Source organism: Drosophila subpulchrella, unplaced genomic scaffold (genome assembly GCF_014743375.2).
Source record: "Drosophila subpulchrella strain 33 F10 #4 breed RU33 unplaced genomic scaffold, RU_Dsub_v1.1 Primary Assembly Seq61, whole genome shotgun sequence".
NCBI lineage: Eukaryota > Metazoa > Arthropoda > Insecta > Diptera > Drosophilidae > Drosophila > Drosophila subpulchrella.
The window spans coordinates 457,270-478,102 of NW_023665697.1; the positions used below are offsets into that span (position 1 = coordinate 457,270).

Here is a 20,833-nt window from a genome sequence, read left to right on the forward strand (position 1 = left end):
ATTTGTATATTCTGTAATGATACGGGGCATTCCATTTCTTATTGTCAGAATGTCCTGTCTCCTGCGAATAGGCTTCAAGAAGCGAAGCGGCTCGGTCTTTGCATAAATTGTCTTAAGGTTGGTCATCAAGTTCGGCAATGCAACTCTAGTAGTTGTCGTTCATGCGGATCTAAGCACCACACCCTGCTTCACCTGGGAAACTCACCTTCTTTTCCTTCACAAGAAGGAGCACAGCTTCAAGAAGCACTTCCTTCTGCTTCACCCTCTGCACTGCCTTCCACTTCGACTGCTCTTATTGCACAGGAATTTAGTAATGATATTGTGCTCTTAGCAACGGCTAGCATTTTAGTAAAAAACCGTTCTGGGGTTTTCGTTCCCTGTCGAGCTCTACTCGATTCGGGCTCCCAACTGCATCTAATAACGTCCCGATTCGCAAATCAGCTTCAAGTAAAGAAAGTAATATCCTCAGCATCTGTAACTGGAGTAGGAGATTCCAGTTTTGTGACGGAAGGTCACTCGGTTAATATTACGATTCAGTCCCGAACTTCCGAATACTCGGCCAACATTACCGCGGTGATTGCTCCGAACATAACAGAGCGACAGCCTAGCTTCAACGTCGACATTGGCAGCTGGAACATACCCAAAAATATACAGTTAGCTGACCCAAGGTTTTATGCTCCCCAGCGGGTGGATCTTTTAATCAGAGCCAGCCTCTTTTTCGAGATGTTGTGCGTTGGCCAAATCAAGCTCCCACCTGGATTACCCCTAATTCAAAAGACGCGTCTGGGTTGGGTTGTTTCTGGAGGCTATGGCCTTTCCAATGGCTCGGTTTTAATGTCGCCTCAAGATGAACTTCTGGCTAGTAGAGAGAATAGTTTCGATCGGTTAGATGATCTTCCTCGACGATTTTGGGAAGTGGAAAGCTGCGCCGAGCCAATTATACGCGCTACTAAGGAAGAATTGGACTGTGAAGCACATTTCGTAAGACACGTCAATCGTTTGCCAGCTGGTGATTATTCTGTTCGGCTGCCTGCCAAGTTCAATCTAGATCTTTTGGGAGAGTCCTACCAGCAAGCTTATCGAAGATTCTTGTCCCTAGAGAGAAAGTTGAATCGTCAGCCATCTTTGAAGGCTCAATATGCAGCATTCATAAAAGAATATCTCGATCTAGGACATATGTCATCAGTTTCTGCCGCTGACATCGTGTTGTGCCGATACTTCTTGCCTCATCATTGCGTCATAAAGGAAGATAGCTCCACTACAAAGCTTCGCGTAGTTTTTGATGGATCGGCGGCCAGTTCCTCAGGCTATTCTCTCAACGATGTTCTTATGGCAGGCCCTGTTATTCAGCCTAAGCTGTTCCAGATTCTTCTACGGTTTCGTTCACACCCAGTAGCAATCACAGGAGACATTTGCAAAATGTACCGTTGTGTTAGGGTTCAGCCTGAGGACAGCCATTTGCAATGCATTTTGTGGAGGGATTCCCCCCAGGATCAATTGCGGGTGTTTAAGCTAGACACCGTTACTTATGGCACGAAGCCAGCATCATTTCTGGCTGTGCGAGCTATGCATCAGTTGGTAGCAGACGACCAAACAGCGTTTCCGCTTGGGGCTGAGGTCATTCGTCGCGATTTTTATGTGGATGATTTGATATCTGGAGCCAAGTCCAAGGAAGAGGCAGTCATCATTATGGATCAGGCATCAAAACTTCTAGCCAAGGGAAAATTTAAGCTTAGAAAGTGGTGCTCCAATGTGTCGGTTGTTTTGGATGGAGTTGCAGACAAGGATAAGCAGTCCTATTTGAAGTTTGATGATGGCACTGATTTTGCAAAAACCTTAGGTCTCGCTTGGGATCCAGTCTCTGACCAACTACTGTTTTCCTTTTCGGTCTTACAGTCAACCTCAAGCCCCTGCAGGCGATCTGTCCTGTCTGTAATAGCGCGATTCTACTATCCTCTCGGGTTGGTTGGACCTGTGATCACAAAATCGAAAATTTTCCTTCAACAACTGTGCAAGGAGAAGTTATCCTGGGATGAAAGCCTTCCTGAGTCACAGAATACGGAATGGAGTGCTATATGTACGAGTTTTGGGCAGATTAAGCATGCGTCATTTCCTCGGCTGGTTCGTTCTCCAAACTCTGAGAGTGAAATACATGGATTTTGTGATGCCAGCATAGAAGCATATGGTGCTTGTGTCTACATCGTTTGCAAAGGCCGATCTCAATTACTTTGCTCAAAGTCAAGGGTAGCCCCCTTGAAAACACTCACTGTGCCCAAGTTGGAACTGTGTGGGGCGGAACTCATGTCTAGGCTCATCGCAGAAGTGTCTGGGACGAGTGCATTTGAGGGAAAGGTTTATTGCTGGAGCTACTCTGCTGTTGCGCTTTCATGGATCCGGGACGAGCCGTCCAGATTCAATATGTTTGTAGCGAACCGAGTAGCTGCCATTCAGGAGCTAACTGAGTCAGTGGAGTGGCGATATGTTCCAACTTCTTTAAATCCAGCTGACATTCTCTCCCGAGGTGCTTTTCCTGCTGAGCTCAACGAGTCTCCTCTCTGGACTCATGGACCAAAATTCCTCTGTGGTCCCAAAGCTGACTGGCCGACCCCAATCACTGCTGAAAAGCCAACGCTTGAGGTTCGCCGGAGGATTCTGCTAATAAAATCTCCATACGAAGACATAGTGTCCAGTTCCAAATTTGCCAATTCCTTTGCTGCCCTTCAAAGAATTTTCGGATACGTCTATAAGTTTAGTAATCGCATCCATCGCCCTACGCTCACGGTGTCTGACCTTCAAGGCGGTACGCTGCTGTTGCTTCGTCTTGTCCAGCGCTCACATTTATGGGATGACATCAAATCATTGCAGTCAAAGGGAATGGTGCACTCCTCCAGCTCGCTCGCATCTCTTTCGCCATTCATTGACCAATTTGGGCTTCTTAGAGTGGATGGCCGGCTGAGGAATTCTTCTCTGGATTTTAATGGGCGTCATCCAATTATATTACCACGGAGTCATTCGGTCACTATTGCCATTATTACTCACTTTCATGAACGCAATCTGCACACTGGGCCACGGGCATTACTTGGCATAATTCGATCCCAATATTGGCCTATTGGGGGGAGGAAGACGTTTCTAAAGGCGGTAAACAAATGTATTAGATGCTTTCGAATGAAGCCTCGAGTAGTGGAGCATATCATGGCGGATCTTCCAAAGGAGCGACTTGATGGATCTCATGCGTTCGAAGTCACTGGCATTGATTTTTGCGGGCCATTTTTCTACAAGTCAGAGGCGCGAAGCAAGCCTCCAGTAAAATGCTACGTTTGTGTCTTCATTTGTTTCGCCACGAAGGCTATTCATTTGGAGTTAATCAAGGATCTCTCTACGGTATCGTTTCTACATGGCCTCAAACGATTTATATGCACTAGAAGAAGGCCGCGGCAGATTTGGTCTGATAATGCAACCAACTTTGTTGGCGCTCGCAATGAGCTGCTCGAACTAAGGCGCCTATTCCTCAGCAGTGATCACCAGAGAGCTACGTTGGACTTTTGCCTAGCGGAGGCTATTGATTGGTGTTTCATTCCTCCTAGGTCGCCACACTTTGGCGGTCTTTGGGAAGCGGCTGTGAAGATCGCTAAGCATCATTTCTACCGCGCTGTTGGCACTGCTGTTTTAGCCTTTGAGGAGTTTCGGACCCTGGTGTGTCACATTTCGGCGGTTGTTAATTCTCGACCATTAGTCTCGATTTCAGAAAACCCAGCTGATCTGGATGTATTAACCCCAGCACATTTTTTGAATGGTGGTCCGCCTTCTTCTTTCGTCGAGCCGAATGTGACCAGTCCTAACTTCAATCGCTTGGATGGATGGCAACGCGTGGCTTACTTGCAGCAGATCTTTTGGTCCCGATGGAAGGAAGAATACCTAACATTGCTACAACAGCGCTCCAAGTGGCGCACCCCAAAACCTGGCCTGGTTGTCGATGACTTAGTTCTGGTCAAGGACGAAAACTTGCCTCCCATGAAGTGGCCCCTCGCCAGAGTGATCGAGGTCCTGTTCGGTGGAGATGGGGTTGCTCGAGTTGCCGTTCTGAAGACAGCATCAGGAGTGACAAAGCGAGCAGTAAACAAGCTGTGTCTGCTTCCCCTTAAGGATGATGTTGAATCCCAGGCTTCCAACGGGGGGAGTATGTCGGGTCACGCAGCCGCATCAGCCAACTAAAATCTTAATTCGATCTCTTATATTAATGGCATCGCGAAAGGTAGCTCTCTCGTCTTTTGTGTATTTGCATTCTTGGGCCCAGCATTCGGCTGGCTGTCCCTTTGTAAAATCAGTACGAGTTCTGACATAAAACGCATTCTCGTCTCGCCTGCTGTACACTCTCTCGCTAATAAATTGTTAACAAGCCTAAAGCAACCTGAAATTCGTATTTTAATTTAGCAATAACTAATAAAAAAGCTTATTAGTTCAACAACACCTATTTCATTAACCAGCCGAGATTGCAGTCTCAGCAATAAAACATTCCACAATTTTTCCCAGAAGCTTATTAATTCCGGGAATTCACCAAATTCGTACCGAAACAGTGTGACTATATTAAAAAGTATCGCTTCCATATTAAATGTTATGTTTATATTGATTTAAATCGATATTAAAAAAAAAAAATCTTCACACCTATTATATTGTCCACTGACGACTTTGAAACGCATTCCTCAGCTCCCCCTTTGACATCTTGGGTGCAAATGCTAGGATCAGCTGCTCACAAAGGCGGTCGGTTGGCTCCAAAATGCGTGTTGCGTTTGCGTGCAGCCAAATTTGGGCCTTTCCCTTTAGTTTGGCAATAAGGAGCATACGCACACCAAACGAGTCCAAGTTGTACACCCGCGCAATGTTTTGCAGTTGTGTGACCCAGTTACGGGCACACGAGGTGCCGTCATAGTCCATTGTTACTTATTTTGCCAGTGCGAGTGTTGTTGCTGGAGATTCTAACAATTTGTTTACATTTGTAAACTGGCATTGATCAGCACTGTCTGTGGCGTGCTTTCCAACACTAAAATCATCGACATCGAAGTTATCCCTGGCGCTTTTAACCCTGGGACTGTTAGCGTTAACAGCGTCGATGCAAACGAAACTGTTAAGGTTGCCAGAAGTTTCGATGTCGCTTTCGATGACGTCATGAACTTGCAGAGCATGATTTGGCTTGTCCCTGGCGACGTCAGCGATCTCCGCCCGAAGCTGTTGCAATATGGCCTTGCATGCATCGATTTCGTCGAGAATTTTCTGCAGCTTCACCCTTGCGACATCTACCAGAGAAACGTTCTCCGTGCGTATGCCGTCCACTGTCTGTGACGCCATCGTACCTGAGTCGAACCGAGCTTCCTGTGCGTCTTCTAAATGTTGTTGCAGCGGCAATGATGCGGCTCCCTCTAATTCGGCCACTGGCGGCCGCTGGCTGTCAAATGAAGCTCCATTTGGTGGATCACCACGTTCCTCTGATGATAGGGTCTGCAGACGCGCCATCAACTCTGCTTTCCAGCCTGAGGTTTGCAGCTTGAGCACATTTAACCAGTTTTTCAACTGAACGACCGTGAATTGATTTATATCCATGTCAGGCATTTTGAGTAAGAACCACTTCTGATATTGTAATAGGCAATAAATGCACTCCGGAGATAGTTTCTGTTTAACTTCTTTATTTCACAACCGCTTTCCTTGAACGTCTAACACAGAGTGCCGCAACGATTCTCCCTCTTCCTTCTTCTCGCTAATCTGTGTGAGCGAGGCAGGTATACTTATCTGCGATCTCTTATGCTGCAGGACTCGGTAGAAAGGGATGACAATATAACGTTTACAGTTAACTTAAACTAGGTTTCCCGCTTATTCCCGCTTAGGTTTCCCGCTTACAGTGGGTGTTGTATGAATATATTACATCATATTTTGTACAGTGGGCAATGTCAGTATATGTCCTAATACACTATCAAGGTAATAGACCTGGTAAAAATTATTCCGAAGTACGAGCGAGACTCTGGTAAATTAGGTGGATTTATAGGAGCGGTAGAGCAGGTGCTAGGCCTAATCAAAGGAGAAGAGAGATCAAATGTAGGAGTAATCGCACCAGATAAAGAGAGTATTGATTATTTGATTTGATTTCAAAGACAAGAGATCTGAGCAGGATTTGATTATGGAATTGACCCATATTAAAGAAAAGAAGTTGGAATTAGATGCCTTATACACCAAAATTATGACCCTCAAGAGTCTGACCAAGTCCAGCGAACAAGGCATATTGTTGAGGAGTGAAAAGACCAAGTGGTATGAGGAGACGGCCTTAACCGCTTTTGTGTCAGCCCTAAAAGGACCGATAGGGGTAACTATCAGGAACAGGGGGTTACGAATATAGCTAAGGCCTATGAAATAGCCTGCAGATAAAATAACCTGGGTAGAGGAAGCACAATTGGAAGCAAACGGTCAAGGCCGACTGGGTCGCACGGCAAAGAGGTTAAGGAAACTCCGAAACAGGAGCCAGGGAAGCAAGATAACCCAGTACCGGAGTACTAGCAAGTACTGGCACTTGGAATCAGTATCGGTGGGCAGGAAATACCCAAGCGCAGTTTTCAATGCCGTTTCCGATGCCCAACTCGGCAGTCGAATAACTCGTCCAATTCAAAACGGTCATATAATTCGACGGGTAACTCAGAGAGGGGTGAAAATCGGCCGTCAGCCACTGGTCAGTTGAATAACATCCAAGAGGAAGATGCTAATTTTTCGCAATCAGCCTTATGTATTGATCAAAATCACTCCGGAAAGAACAATAAAAATGTTTATTGACACAGGATCCACTTTCTCTTATTCGCCATGAACTGGTTCAAGCACAAAACGTGGAAGACCTACAAGACCCAATAGCGACTAAGACGATTACGCAATCTCATAAAATTTTAAAGGAAGCATACTTACCAACATTCAAGGAACTGGGAGGAGTAGGGAAGATGAGAATGCTACCTTTCAGATTCCACCAGTTTTTTGAAAGATTAATCGGGATAGAGTTGTTACAACAGCTAAAAGCCGTGATCGACATAGAAAATGGTTGGTTCCGCACGGTAGGCGAGAAGTTGCAGATTCAGTTCGCTAAATATAGACCAAGCGAAGTTCACACAATAGAAGCAGGAATAAAAAGAGTAATCCGCATTCCAGTAAAAGTATCCGATGGGGATTTTTTGTTAAGTAAAAGAACAGCGAAGAAGGACGTGATCATTTCAGAAGGTATTTACAAGGCAGTGGCTGGACAGAGCCTGGTAGAAGTAACGAATAATGCGGAGATAGACCAGGAGTTGTTTTTGGAAGAACGATTAAATGTTGTAGAACTCGAAACCGAATAACATTTCGAACTCAATAATATAGAAGAGGCAGGTAACTGAGATAAAAACATACCGTTCCACAAGTTCAGGACAGAACATTTAAATAGCGAGGAGCTTAAAGAGCTTCAGAGAATTTGCAGGAAGTACCCGAAGGTATTCCATAAGGAAGGTGATAATTTGTCCTCCACGAATGTGGTCATACATCAAATCAGAACGAATGATGACATACCAGTGCATTCAAGGAGAGACAGAAAGTTAGGAAACAGCTAGAGAAGTTATTAGAACAGAAGATTATTAGACATAGCCACTCGCCATGGAGTGCGCGGGTTTGACTGGTGCCCAAAAAGAAGGCTGCCTCAGGAGAACGAAAATGGAGAATGGTGGTGGACTATAGGAAATTAAATGAGAAGGTTATTAAAGATAGATAATAATAATATACGATGTATTGGATAGCAAATACTTCTCAACCTTAGATTTGGCGAGTGGATACCACCAAATCGAGGTAAAGGAGGAAGATATCCCGAAAACAGCTTCCTCTGCTGAAGGGGAGCACTTCCAGTATGTCCGAACGCCTTTCGGATTGAATATCGCACCCCCAACCCTTCAAAGGTTAATGAACAACATTTTTGGAGAATTACTAGGGAAATGTTGTCTCATATACATGGTCGACATTATGGTGTTCTTAACGTCGTTGCAAGAACACATCACAGATTTGGAAAGAGTTTTTAAGAAGCTTGCAGAGGCAATTTTAAACTTCAATTGGACAAGACAGAATTTTTGAGAAAAGAGGTAGAATATTTAGGGCATGTAGTAACCCAACAGGGTATTAAACCAAACCCAGGGAAAATCGAAGCAATAAAAAGATTCGAGATTCCCAAGACTAGGAAGCAGATTAAATGATTCCTAGGTCTGTTGGGGTACTATAGGAAATTTATACGAGATTTCGCGGCTATAACGAAGCCAATGACGAGACATTTAAAGGGCGAAAAGGCTGTACAGATGGATCAAAGTAGCATTTGAGGTATGCAAAACCATATTATGCAACGATCCGATCTTACAGTCTCCCGATTTTGACAAACCATTCATCCTTACCACAGATGCAAGCAACTATGCGATTGACGCCGTATTATCCCAAGGAAATCTGGGAACGGACAGACTGATAGCATATGCTAGTAGAACCTTATCAGGATCAGAGGTGAACTATGCGACCATAGAAAAAGAAATGCTGGCCATTATTTGGGCAATTAAGCATTTTAGACACTATGTATTCAGCCAGTAGAACCTTATCAGGATGAGAGGTGAACTATGCGACCACAGAAAAAGAAATGCTGGCCATTATTTGGGCAATTAAGCATTTTGAACACTATGTATTCGGCCAGAAGTTTAGAATAGTCACTGATCATAGACCTTTAACCCGGCTGATGAGCGTCAAGGAGCCGAACTCCAAACTCGTAAGGTGGCGACTCCAAATGTTGGAATATGATAACGAGATTGTGTACAAAAAGGGCTCCTTTAATGTAGTGGCAGACGCATTGAACAGAATTCAATCTGAGCTCAATGTGTTAGAAGATGCCTCAGAGATAGCGACAATTGGAGAGACATTTCACTCCGCTAGGGAAGACCTGCAACTGGAATTCCCAATATCAGAAAGACCACTGAATAAGTATAATATTCAAGTGGTTATACAGGAAGGGACAATAGCAGGAGTAGTAAAACAAATTCCATTCAGGAATAAATTACGAGTAATTTAGACAGAAACAGTTTTGATGACGAAACAATTGCCCGTAGGCTAAAATAAATCCTAAAACCTATAAGAACGGTGGCGTTGTTGATTCCGGAAAACTTGGTGATAACAATCCAAAACGTATATTGCAAGTACTTTGCCTATAGCAAGTTGTATAGGGCAAAAAGTTGTACAGTTTTGTTGCCAGATATAACGGAAAAGAGCAAACAGGAACAAGTCATTAAGGAATATCACGAAAAGAGCAATCATAGAGGAATAGACGAAACTGTAGCCCACCTCAAAAGAAAGGTGTTTTTCCTACACATAAAGCAGGCAATTACACAAACAAACAAGGAAGAACGCTTTAGTCGAGTACCTCGACTATCAGATACCCGTTACTCAGCTAAAGGGACCAAAGGGAAATGGAGATATGCAAAGAGCAAAGCGTGTTTGAAATGCGCCACCTACCGGCGGAAGACAGATTTAAGCGTTATGGACGTTAGAGTGGGTGTGGAAAATGTTTTTTTTTCGATCAATCAATAGGTATTGACGAGACCAATACATTTCAGTTAAAATTTTTTATCTAGCATGAAAATTGTGGGCGAAACAGGTTTAGGCGGTTTGTGCGCGTTAGAGTGGGCGTGGCATATTCGCGCAACAAACTTGCGCAGCGTACAAGGCTACGGAATCTAAATCTGAGATCCCAATTCTCAATCTTTAATAGTTACGATTTTTAGAAGTTTGGGGGCGGTTTGTGGGCGATAAAATGGGCGTGGCAAACTTCCCTATCTTTAATAGTTTCCGAGATATCTAGTTCATATTTACGATTTTTTGAAGTTTGAGTGCGGTTTGTGGGCGATAAAGTGGGCGTGGCAAAGTTTTTTTTGGGTATTAATGAGAACAATTCATTTCTTTATTTTAGCATCAAAAGTGTAGGAGCCACAGTTTTGGGCGGTTTGTGGGCGTTAGAGTGGGCGTGGCACTCTGCTGAAGCAAACTTGCGCTGCGTAAGAAGCTCAGGAATCTGCACGTCAAATCTCAATAGCCTAGCTCTCATATTTTCCGAGATCTTAGCGTTCATCCGGACGGACGGACAGACGGACATACGAACATGGCTAAATCGACTCGGCTAGTGATCCTGATCAAGAATATATATACTTTATGGGGTCGGAAACGCTTCCTTCTGCCTGTTATATACTTTCCGACGAATCTAGTATACCCTTTTTCTCTAAGAGTAACGAGTATAAAAATAATTGTGACAGTTGCCAAGTTCAAAAATACGAAAGGAAACCAAATAAGAAAAAGGACAGTGTGACGGAGACAACGGTGAGACCTACGGAAATAGTACACATACGTGTAGACTTGTATTTTGTGAACAAGAAAAATGTACTAACCATAATAGACAAGTTCTCGAGGTACGCTTGGGGAATAACGATCCCATCAAAGGAAAGCGTAAATATAGTAAAAGCAGTTAAAAGTTTCATAGCCTTATTCGGAGTACTCAAAAAGATAGTTTGCGATCAGGGAGTAGAATTCTCGTCCAACCTCGTCAAAGACTTTTGTCGGCAGTACGATTTGGAACTGCACACAATGTCTTTTCAGCAGTCGTCGTTCAATTCCACGGTTGAAAGGCTGCACTCCACGATTACCGAAAAATACAGGCTTATAAACGAAACTAAGAAGACAAATAAGTTGGAAATCAGACATGAGGAAGTACTGGACGAGGCGTTTAAACGTATAATAGCGCTATTCATTCAGCTACTAAGTTAACGCCGCAGGAGCTATTCACTGGGAGAACAAAGGAAAGGGTAGAGCAACAAAAGACCAAGAGAATAGAAGCAGCAAATACAGATAGAAAGGAACCAAGTCCGGTACAGGCAGGAGAGACGATATTTAGGAAGGAAAACAGGAGGGATAAACTTACACCATGGTCTTTAAAACACAGGGTATTGGAAGACAATGGCCTGACATTAACGTCAACCAGACCACAGAAGATTCACAAAGAGAAAATCAGAAGATTAACCAAACCAAACGAATAAATAATTACAGGTGGTCAAGGACCATGAACGCGGAAAGGAGCTTAGAGATCCGGCCGTTAAAATGAGACGAGACGTTGGCATAGATCAACTTAGGCGAAGATAATGCAGACACACAAGACATTAATACACATAGTAAGGCTACAGGAATACCAAGGAGCAGTTGAAGGCATAGAGCAGACGCTCAGAGACATAGTTGAAGATACAGAAACGAAGGATCTGGTAAGAGCACTTTAAAACAAATTACAACTGATGAAGGCGAGATTGGAAGCTATATGCCCAAAGAGTAGGAGAACGAGAGGATTAATAAACGGATTAGGTTCAGTCGTAAAATCGATAACAGGGAATCTAGATGCAGAATATGCAGAAAGGCTAGAAGCGGAGATAAGGAGAATGCAGGAAGAAGAAAAAGGATTGAGAGAAGCCATAAGCTCTCAGGAAAATACGGAGCAAGATCAGTATAATGTTCAAAAATCTAACAAAATACATTAATGAAGAACAGACCAGAGTAACCATGCTTATAAACATTTATAAGAACGGAATAAGCAAGACGTTACTAGAGGAGGACAAGAGGATTTATAGGTTCATACTCAGGGTTTCTGTAACGATGGATATGTTAGGATTAAATTTAAATGATATAGCTGAAAGCTTGTTGCTTGCAAAAATGGGACTAATCTCGAAACTTATATTTGACAAGCAAGAAGCAACGAAGTGTGTTTGAAAGGCAAGGTATACAAATAATGTCCGAGGAACATATGTACGAATTTTTAGAATTAATAATGTTTTAAAAAAGGAAGGTTTTTAAAAAGGAAACGTTTTCTTTGCATAGAATTATAGCATTACCCAGGAATAAAACTGAATTTGTAATAACACCGGAATATGTAGAAAGCAACAAGGAAGAAATATATTATTATAAGAATAAATGTCAGAAAATAAGAAATTTATATACATGTAGGAATGATAAAATTGTAAACCAGGTTAACGAGAATCGTATTAAGAAGCTGATCAGCGGAGAGGAAGCGAAGTGTGAAACAAAGGATGTAGGACTCGTAAGCGGAAGAGGGTTGCATCGCAATCTTCAATGGAGAGAATGTAAAATTACAAAATACTGTGGACACAAAAGAAATATAAATGGATCAGCATTGATCACATTCAGTGAGTGCAGAGCCATGATAGATAGACAGACGGGAATAGCGATGCTAACCGTCCTATAGATTATGGTGGCAGCAGTGGTTTGTTTTTCGAAAAAAATGAATACCGTTACACCAGCGGCACCAATCACGACATGCACGCCATTATTGCTCCACCTGCCACTTTTACACCTACCATCGCTCCGTTATGGTCGGTAGTTCAGTCTGAGGGGGGAGGAGTAACCGCCTCAGCAATTTCCCTCGGCGAAACCCACCGAAATCCCATGGCAGTCAAACATCGAGCAGCCAAATACTTTGTTGGCAATAAAGTCGCAAACAAAACACAAACATTGGGACGACTCCAGATCCAAACCCCACATATGCCTCCGCTCCAATTACAACTCCATTCCGCTAGGTCAGCATATTTGCATGTAAACATTTAAGCATTGAAAGACGAATACTAAAATAAAGAATTCAGTTCGATATATGTTGTCAAAGAAACCACAACTTGGTACTGTTAATTATTGGGAGGCTCCCCGAACCAAATTGAAATTCCTTTACTAAGCTAACTCTCGCAACGCTCAAAGCCGCAAACAAGACTTCTAATAAAAAGAAACCAAAACAAACGCAAACCAACCTGGAGACCCCTCGTGCGACTCTTGCGACATGGAAACCAACTAAACTCCCAACTAAACTAATGCTCAAAATATTGCAATGAAATAAAAAAGGCTATAGAAATAATCACCTAGAATTACAAATACTTTTTAAGAAATTACTTACTTATCCAACACAATATCCATCTCCATACCCATAAACTTCAAGTCTCCCCCCATCAAATCTTCCCATAGTCGTCTTCAACAGTTGGCACCGTTATTGGGGATCCCACTGATCCAACTCCAGAGGCAACATAGTGGCGAAATTCATAGACCGCTCAGACTACATCCTCCTTAATGACATGTCTCCAAACCGCTACTCTACTCACAGCACACTGACACACATAGACCTGTCTCTCGCTACAGCCGACAAAGCCCAAGAAATAACATGGAAAGTGATTAACGACCTTCATGGAAGCGATCACTTCCCATCTTGATTTCTATGCTCCCTGACACCTTACCTTAAGAAAGCAGACTGGCAACCTTATTGAAACAAAATTATGCATCTTAGTTCCCTCACACAAGCATGCAACAGCAATGTAAACACAAAAACCTCACTTATTGACTGCTCCAATCTGCCCTTACATCTATGCCTCAAAATACAACCTTTCCCTAAATCGCACAGTTCCTTGGTAAAACAAGGAACTTAAAATTCTAATAAACACAGAAAGCACTATAAGCATTGTAACGAACTGGTTTTCTATGTTTGCTCGCTACGAAACTCGTGCGGCCAAAATGTATAGTAAACGTGACTGCCCAGTTCCCAGAAATATTAATTTAGAATTCGGTTATGTGGCGTTTATTCTTGGCTCTGGGTTACAAAGTATTCGACGAATCTAGTATACCCTCTTACTCTACGAGTAACGGGTATAATAACTACCTAAGTTGCAACGAACAAAAATGTTTTCAGTTTTTAATTTATTTTATCTATTCAACATCCATTCTTTTTCTTCTCTTTTTTTGTGGTAAGGCTAAATTTTATTATCGTTTAAGATTCAGGTAAATTCCATAGGTATATGGGTTGCAGTATTCTATTGGTTTTGCTTATTTAATTCATTTTTCAATTTCAATTCATTTTCTTTAGTTTGAGTGTAGCTTAGCGAAACTAAGATTTCGCCTCGATCATGTGCTGCTTACGTAATTAGTTGGTTTTAACTTCGGTCAATGTAATTTCTTATGGGGGTTGATCTTATTTGATGTCTTTCTCCACTACATTTACAATTTTGACTTGCGTGTAACTTATGGTATAATATTTATGTGCGAATCCGAAACGTTGCCGGTTATTTTCCCGTTTGCACTGGGTAGGTTAGACCGCACGCGGGTAAAGTCAGTTAAGGTTTATTATTTCACATGGCGGCCAAAAATTCGGAGATATTGGGTACGCTGTTTTAGATACTGATAAGGGTGATTCTTGAAAATATTTCTTGAATTCCTCAATGTTCCGGTGAAGCCGTCCACGTGTAGGCAGAATTGGTGGCCTTAATAACGCTTTCCCTCCTGACGGACTCGAACGCAATACTAGGTGCCAATTATCTGATGAAACAGAAATATTTCAGCCTAAACTCATACAAGTTAGCTTTTAAGGGTTTCGTTACATGTGATTGGCACACAAAAAAAAAATTAACAATATTTTGATCTCGTACAGCCAAATTCTGAAACTATTAGTCAGGAGTTTATCACAAGAAAAGAGGTCGAATTGTGTAAGTGCGGCCTTTTTATACCCCAAACTGATTCTTCTATGTTTCCCGGTCCTTTTTGACAGTTGTCAGCTGGTATGTCTTCCAACAAGTTTTACGATAGCTATCATAACTAACATCTTGGTCTAAAATAAGTGGGCAGTTAAGAGTCTGTACAAAAGATATACAACCGCAGGCATGCTTTTGGGCTGTAGCAATATTTAAAGTCTTAGCGACAAGCGCACCTTTACATTTTCAGGCTTCAAATTTATATTAAGACAATAATACTATGATTTTTGCTTGATTTTGTCCACACAACTGTTGTGGCAGGGGGTGAAAAAACGAAAGTCCGAAAGTGCCGTTACTCAGCTAAGTGTACTGGGAGCACTCAGGGAGTGCGAGTGAGATTGTCCCCAATTTTGTAAGTTAAAATGAAAATAAAAATGGTGACAATCAAAAACATTTTGCCGTTCTGTTTATTTTATTTTTTTATCTGTGACCTCAATCGGGCCGAACAAAGAAAATCTTAAAAAAAATCTAAAATTGTTCCGAAAAGCGTAATGCAAAATGTATTTTAATAAAATTTTACCCAAAAAATCACGCATTTTTATACCCTTGCAGAGGGTATATTGATTTCAGTCAGAAGTTTGCAACGCAGTAAAGGAGACGTTTCCGACCCCATAAAGTATATATATTCTTGATCAGCATGACTAGACGAGTCGATCTAGCCATGTCCGTCTGTCCGTCTGTCCGTCTGTCCGTCTGTCCGTCCGTTTCTACGCAAACTAGTCTCTCAGTTTTAAAGCTATCGGGCTGAAACTTTCCCAAAAGTCTTATATCTTTTGCAGGTAGTATATAAGTCGGAACCAGCCGGATCGGACAACTATATCTTATAGCTCCCATAGGAATAATCGGACAAATAAATGAAAAAAAATTATATCTTTGGTGTTTTTTAGCATATAACCTCCTATGCTTGGAAATAACAATTTTTAAATAATTTCGAGTTTTGAATTAAATTTTATCGAAATCGGACGACTATATCATATAGCTGCCATAGGAACGATCGGAAAATTTGTGGAAAAATAATATGAAAAAAATTATAGCTTCGGTGTTTTTCAACATATAACCTCTAACGCTTGGAAATAACATTTTTTATTTAGTTCTGAATTTCGAATTAAATTTTATCAAAATCGGACGACTATGTCATATAGCTGCCATAGCAACGATCGGAAAATTGGTAGGAAAATAATATGAAACAAATTATAGCTTCGGTGTTTTTTAACATATAACCTCCTACGCTTGGAAATAAGATTTTTTAATTAGTTCTGAATTTTGAATTTAATTTTATCAAAATCGGACGACTATATCATATAGCTGCCATAGGAACGATCGGAAAATTGGTAGGAAAATAATATGAAACAAATTATAGCTTCGGTGTTTTTTGACATATTATCTTATACTATTGGGAATATCATTTTTTGTGTTTTTAAATTTAATAATTATAGCTGCAAGGGTAGGCAAGCCGAAGCTAACTTCCTTTCTTGTTTTATTGATAAAATATTAATAAAATTTTAAATTTTTTTTTAATTGATTAACTATTCCATATTGTATTATCATTGTTCCTGATTCCGTTAGTGTCAGCGCCAGAAAAGGTTTCATCTAAAATAATGAGATAAATTAAACTTTATTACAATAGAAATGATTGTTATTTATAATAATAATTAGTAATTTAAGATTATTATAACGCCAGTTTACAAAAAAAAATCGATGAAAGACGCGTTCAAGAAAACTTTGTTTTCCGGTAGGGTACATCTCCCTGATTAAGAAAAGGGGACATTTTTTTTATGGTACCAAAAGTTTTTCGCAATTTTTTTTATCAGAACTCGAGTTAGATGGACGTTGATGCACTACGAGCAGTACAAACAATTGGCCCAACGACACCAAGCATGTGCTTGTTACGCGTGGGGCCCTTTTACCAATTTGGGCAAAAAATACGAGTTCGCGAGGAAGATACAAAAAACAAATAGAGACGGGACACAAATGAAAATAAAAGAAGCATCTAAGAAAGAAGCAAATGAGTTAAAGTATTAGTTTTTAATACCGGGATAGAAGTTGAAGTGCAAATTATATGATAAAGGTTGTTATAATTATTACATAGAACGCGAAAGGGCTCGTGTAGACAAAAATTAGATGTACATCGTGGCAAATTTAGGGGATAATAATTTCGTGTAAGTCTAACAGGAACATTGAAAGTTAGGCGGCTTACAAGTTCTACAGAATCAATATCACCTCTTATAAGATTTTGCATAAAAATAGTACCAAGCATTGTTCTACGATTTGCAAGGGTAGGTAAATTAAGCAATAGTAATCTACTCTGATAGGAAGGTAGCCTTACGTTTTGATCCCAGTTCAAACTACGAAGGGCAAAAAGAAGAAATTTTTTTTGTACCGACTCAATAAGGTCAATATGCACTTGATATTGTGGACTCCAAACCGAAGAACAATATTCCAAACTAGGACGGACAACGGAGGTAAATAATAATTTGGTTGTATAAGGGTCATCAAATTCTTTTGACCAACGCTTTATAATCCCAAGAACCACTCATGGCCTTGCTGACAGTGGACATTATGTGGCAGTCAAATTTAAGTTTTGGGTCCAGAAGAACGCCTAAGTCATTAACTGAATATATGCGGTCGATTGGCGTATTTCGAAGAGAGTAACTAACAAAAGTAGGAGTACTCCTATAAAAAGTCATAACGTTGCATTTAAGGCAGATCAAATTTAAAAGGTTGTACTCACACCATCCCTGAAAACAATCAATATCTGACTGTAAGTTGAAACCCGACGCTATATCATTATATGATAAACAAAGCTTAACATCATCAGCATAATTTAGTACACGAGAATGTGTTATGGTAGAGGGAAGATCGTTAATAAACAAAGTAAACAGCAAAGGACCCAAATGACCTCCCTGAGGCACTCCAGATGTCACGTAGATAAATTTTGAAGCAGCGTTCTTGAATATAATCCTCTGAGTCCTACTATTCAAATAACTTGAAATCCAAGTTAACAGATTATTCGGAAACCCGAGCTGATCTAATTTAAATAAAAGAAGAGAGTGATTTTCAGAGTCAAAGGCTTTACTAAAATTTGTATATATAACGTCTGTCTCCATTTTTTTCTTAAATCCATTAATTACAATAGATGACAATTTAAGAAGGTTGGTGGTGGTCGATCTTCGCTTAACAAAACCATGCTGACACGGTGATATTAGCGAGGAACATAAATGTTGCAAATGAGAAGTAATAATACGTTCAAATGATTTAGGAATTGCCGACAATTTAGAAATGCCTCTATAATTCTGGGCATCCGCCTTCGCACCCTTTTTGTGAAGTGGAATGATAAAAGAGTCCTTCCAGATAGTAAGAAAAACTGATGATGAAATAGACAAATTAAAAATAAAATTAAATAAAATTAATTAAGAATCGATTTACATATGGTTGACGCACAAAACTTAAGCACACACCCGGGGAGTCCATCTGGACCGGGAGAATAGGTTGGCGTTGTTGTTGCTAAGTCTCTTAAGAGAGAACTTTCCATAATTTCAGGGGTAAAAATACAATTTGCCCTATTTAAGGGATTAGGTAGTTAGAATTTGACCAAGCAGCCAAACTATAAGTAGTTTGGAAAAACTCGGCAAATAAATCAGCAATTTCAGAATCCGTCGATGCCTCCATTGAGTTAAAAAGTACCGATGAAGGCAATGCCGACGACTTACGCTTGGCATTAACAAAGTTATAAAACTGCTTCGGATCATTTGAAAATTCGAATTTACATCGACTTAAATACATAGAATAGCAATGACTATTGAGAACATTAAAGTCCGATCGAGCCACCACATATTTCGAAGAATCAGATGGCTTACCCGATTTTTGATACTTTTTATAGGTGTTTGTTTTAAGGTTTTAAAGTCTTTGAAGCGCATTGGTAAACCAAGGAGGCCTGTTTAGCTTTGAAGGAAACCTATCAGGAACGCATTCATTAAAAAAAGTATTTAACACTACATAGAATAGTTCAGTGGCACTTTCAATATCCGTACAATTGTACAAGTCTGTCCAATTATATTGAGAGATCATATCGATAAGTTTTTTCACATTTTGTCACATTTTCGAAAACATCTCATTTTAGTTTGAGGAACTAAAGGAGAGAGGGTATCAACGCATGGGAGACAGATTGTCAATTCCATTGTTGGATGATATCGGTCTTCAGGTACAACAAGAGCGTCAATTCTAGATACCGTGACTTCAGACGGGTCTGAAGCAAACACAAGATCTAGTTGTCTATTTAATGAATTCCGTATAAAGCTTACTTGCTGTAACGATAATTCTAAAAGGCCATCTACAAAATCATTGACGGTTAAGGGTATAGCGACCAGTGAGTCAGCAGGAGGAGACCAAGAAATATCAGGGAGATTAAAGTCACCCAAAACAATCAAAAGGTCTCTGTTAGAAAGAAGGGATAGAACAGATTTTATCGCAGACAGATGGTGCTCATAAACTATTAAATCAGAGCCAGGTGGAATATAGGAACATGTAACAAAAATAGATAAGGATTGCAAGGAAACTTTTACACTAACAAATTCAATTTCGTTAGGGGAATCATAGTGCATTTTTTCGGATGTTAGGCTAGTGGTAACGGCAATCAGCACACCGCCTCCCCGACGTGAGGAGCGATCGGTCCTGTAGGCATTAAGGTTATTTGACAGAACTTCAGAGTCAGATATCTCTGGTTTCAGCCAAGTTTCCGTAAAAGCCAAAATATTTGCAGTAAATGCAGAGGAGTCAGCATAAAGCTTGGGTAGCTTCATATTTAGTCCCCTAACATTTTGATAAGCCAAAAATAAACTTTTTAGTTTTTTAGCGCAGTGGAAGGTCTGTTATTTGTTCTCGGTTTATTTGGAACGAATTCTTTTATTACTAAATCATCATTAAGCCAAAAGCTTTTTGAAAGTAGAACCTTAAACATATCAGGAGGTGCAAATATTTTAAAAGAGGATATACTGCGAGCGTACGAAAATCGAAATTGTTCAACTGAAATATTCTCGGATGGGAATTTTTCACGTATAAATTCCAAAACATCCTCAGATGTGGTATCTGGGGTGTATCTACAACCAAATAATTGCTTCCTATGTGGAACAACTGACAGTTTCTTACGTCCTCCAGCAGCAGATTGAACCACACTAAGCTGAGAGCCAGAAATGGTACCTTCTGTACCTATAGGTACGGTCGGCACCATAGCCGGCACTGAAGATTTTTTTACCACCAAACTTCGAGAAACAGTGACTCCACCTGAATCAGCTGTATCCCTAGGCGCAGTTGGTTCACTTACCCTAGTGTCAACAGAAACTGCTGCAGCCACCAAGTTCGGATTTGGGGAGGATACCGTGACCGTATTAACTACCGCTAAGCTGGCTTTTTTGCGTTTAGGCGACTCAGTTAGTAATTTTTATACCCGTTACTCGTAGAGTAAAAGGGTATACTAGATTCGTCGGAAAGTATGTAACAGGCAGAAGGAAGCGTTTACGACCCCATAAAGTATATATATTCTTGTCAGGATCACTAGCCGAGTCGATCTAGCCATGTCCGTCTGTCTGTCCGTCCGAATGAATGCTGAGATCTCTGAAACTATACAAGCTAGGCTATTGAAATTTGGCGTGCAGATTCCGGAGCTTATTACGCAGCGCAAGTTTGTTTCAGCAGAATGCCACGTCCACTCTAACGCCCACAAACCGCCTAAGCCTGTGGCTCAGTTTTGATGCTAGAATAAAAACTTTAACTGAAATGTATTGTCATCAATACCTATCGAATGACCCAAAAAAAAGTTTTCCACGCCCACTTTAACGCCCACAAACCGCCCACAAACTTCAAAAAATCGTAAGTATGAACGCGGATATCTCGGAAAATATCAAAGATAGAGAAATGGGATCTCACACTTAGATTCCGTAGGCTTGCGCGCAGCGCAAGTTTGTTGCGCGAATATGCCACGCCCACTCTAACGCCCACAAACCGCCCAAGCCTGTGGCGCCCACAATTTTCATGCTAGATAAAAAATTTTAACTGAAATGTATTGGTCTTGTCAATACCTATCGATTGATTCAATTGCCACGCCCACTCTAACGCCCACAACGCTTAAATCTGTCTACCGCCGGTAGGTGGCGCATTTCAATCTCACTTTGCTGCTTGCATATCTCCATTTCCCTTTGGTCCCTTTAGCTGAG

At 41.0% G+C, this 20,833-nt stretch overlaps 1 protein-coding gene across 8 annotated transcripts in view; it reads right to left on the bottom strand.

Moving 5' to 3' along the window:
* LOC119562564 (putative serine/threonine-protein kinase STE20-like) overlaps positions 1-20,833 on the bottom strand; it is a 244,685-nt gene that overhangs the window by 63,495 nt on the left and 160,357 nt on the right. For 4 of the 8 annotated variants that reach the window (XR_005221887.1, XM_037875771.1, XM_037875777.1 and 1 more), the window contains one exon: positions 16,120-16,214. The exons of the other annotated variants lie outside the window; for them this stretch is intronic. Coding sequence is in view for 3 of the 4 variants with exons in the window: in XM_037875771.1 (XP_037731699.1) it covers positions 16,147-16,214 (68 nt within the window). In the remaining variant the exon portion in view is untranslated. Of the gene's footprint in view, positions 1-16,119; positions 16,215-20,833 lie in introns of those variants that run through there. 8 annotated transcript variants of the gene reach the window in all.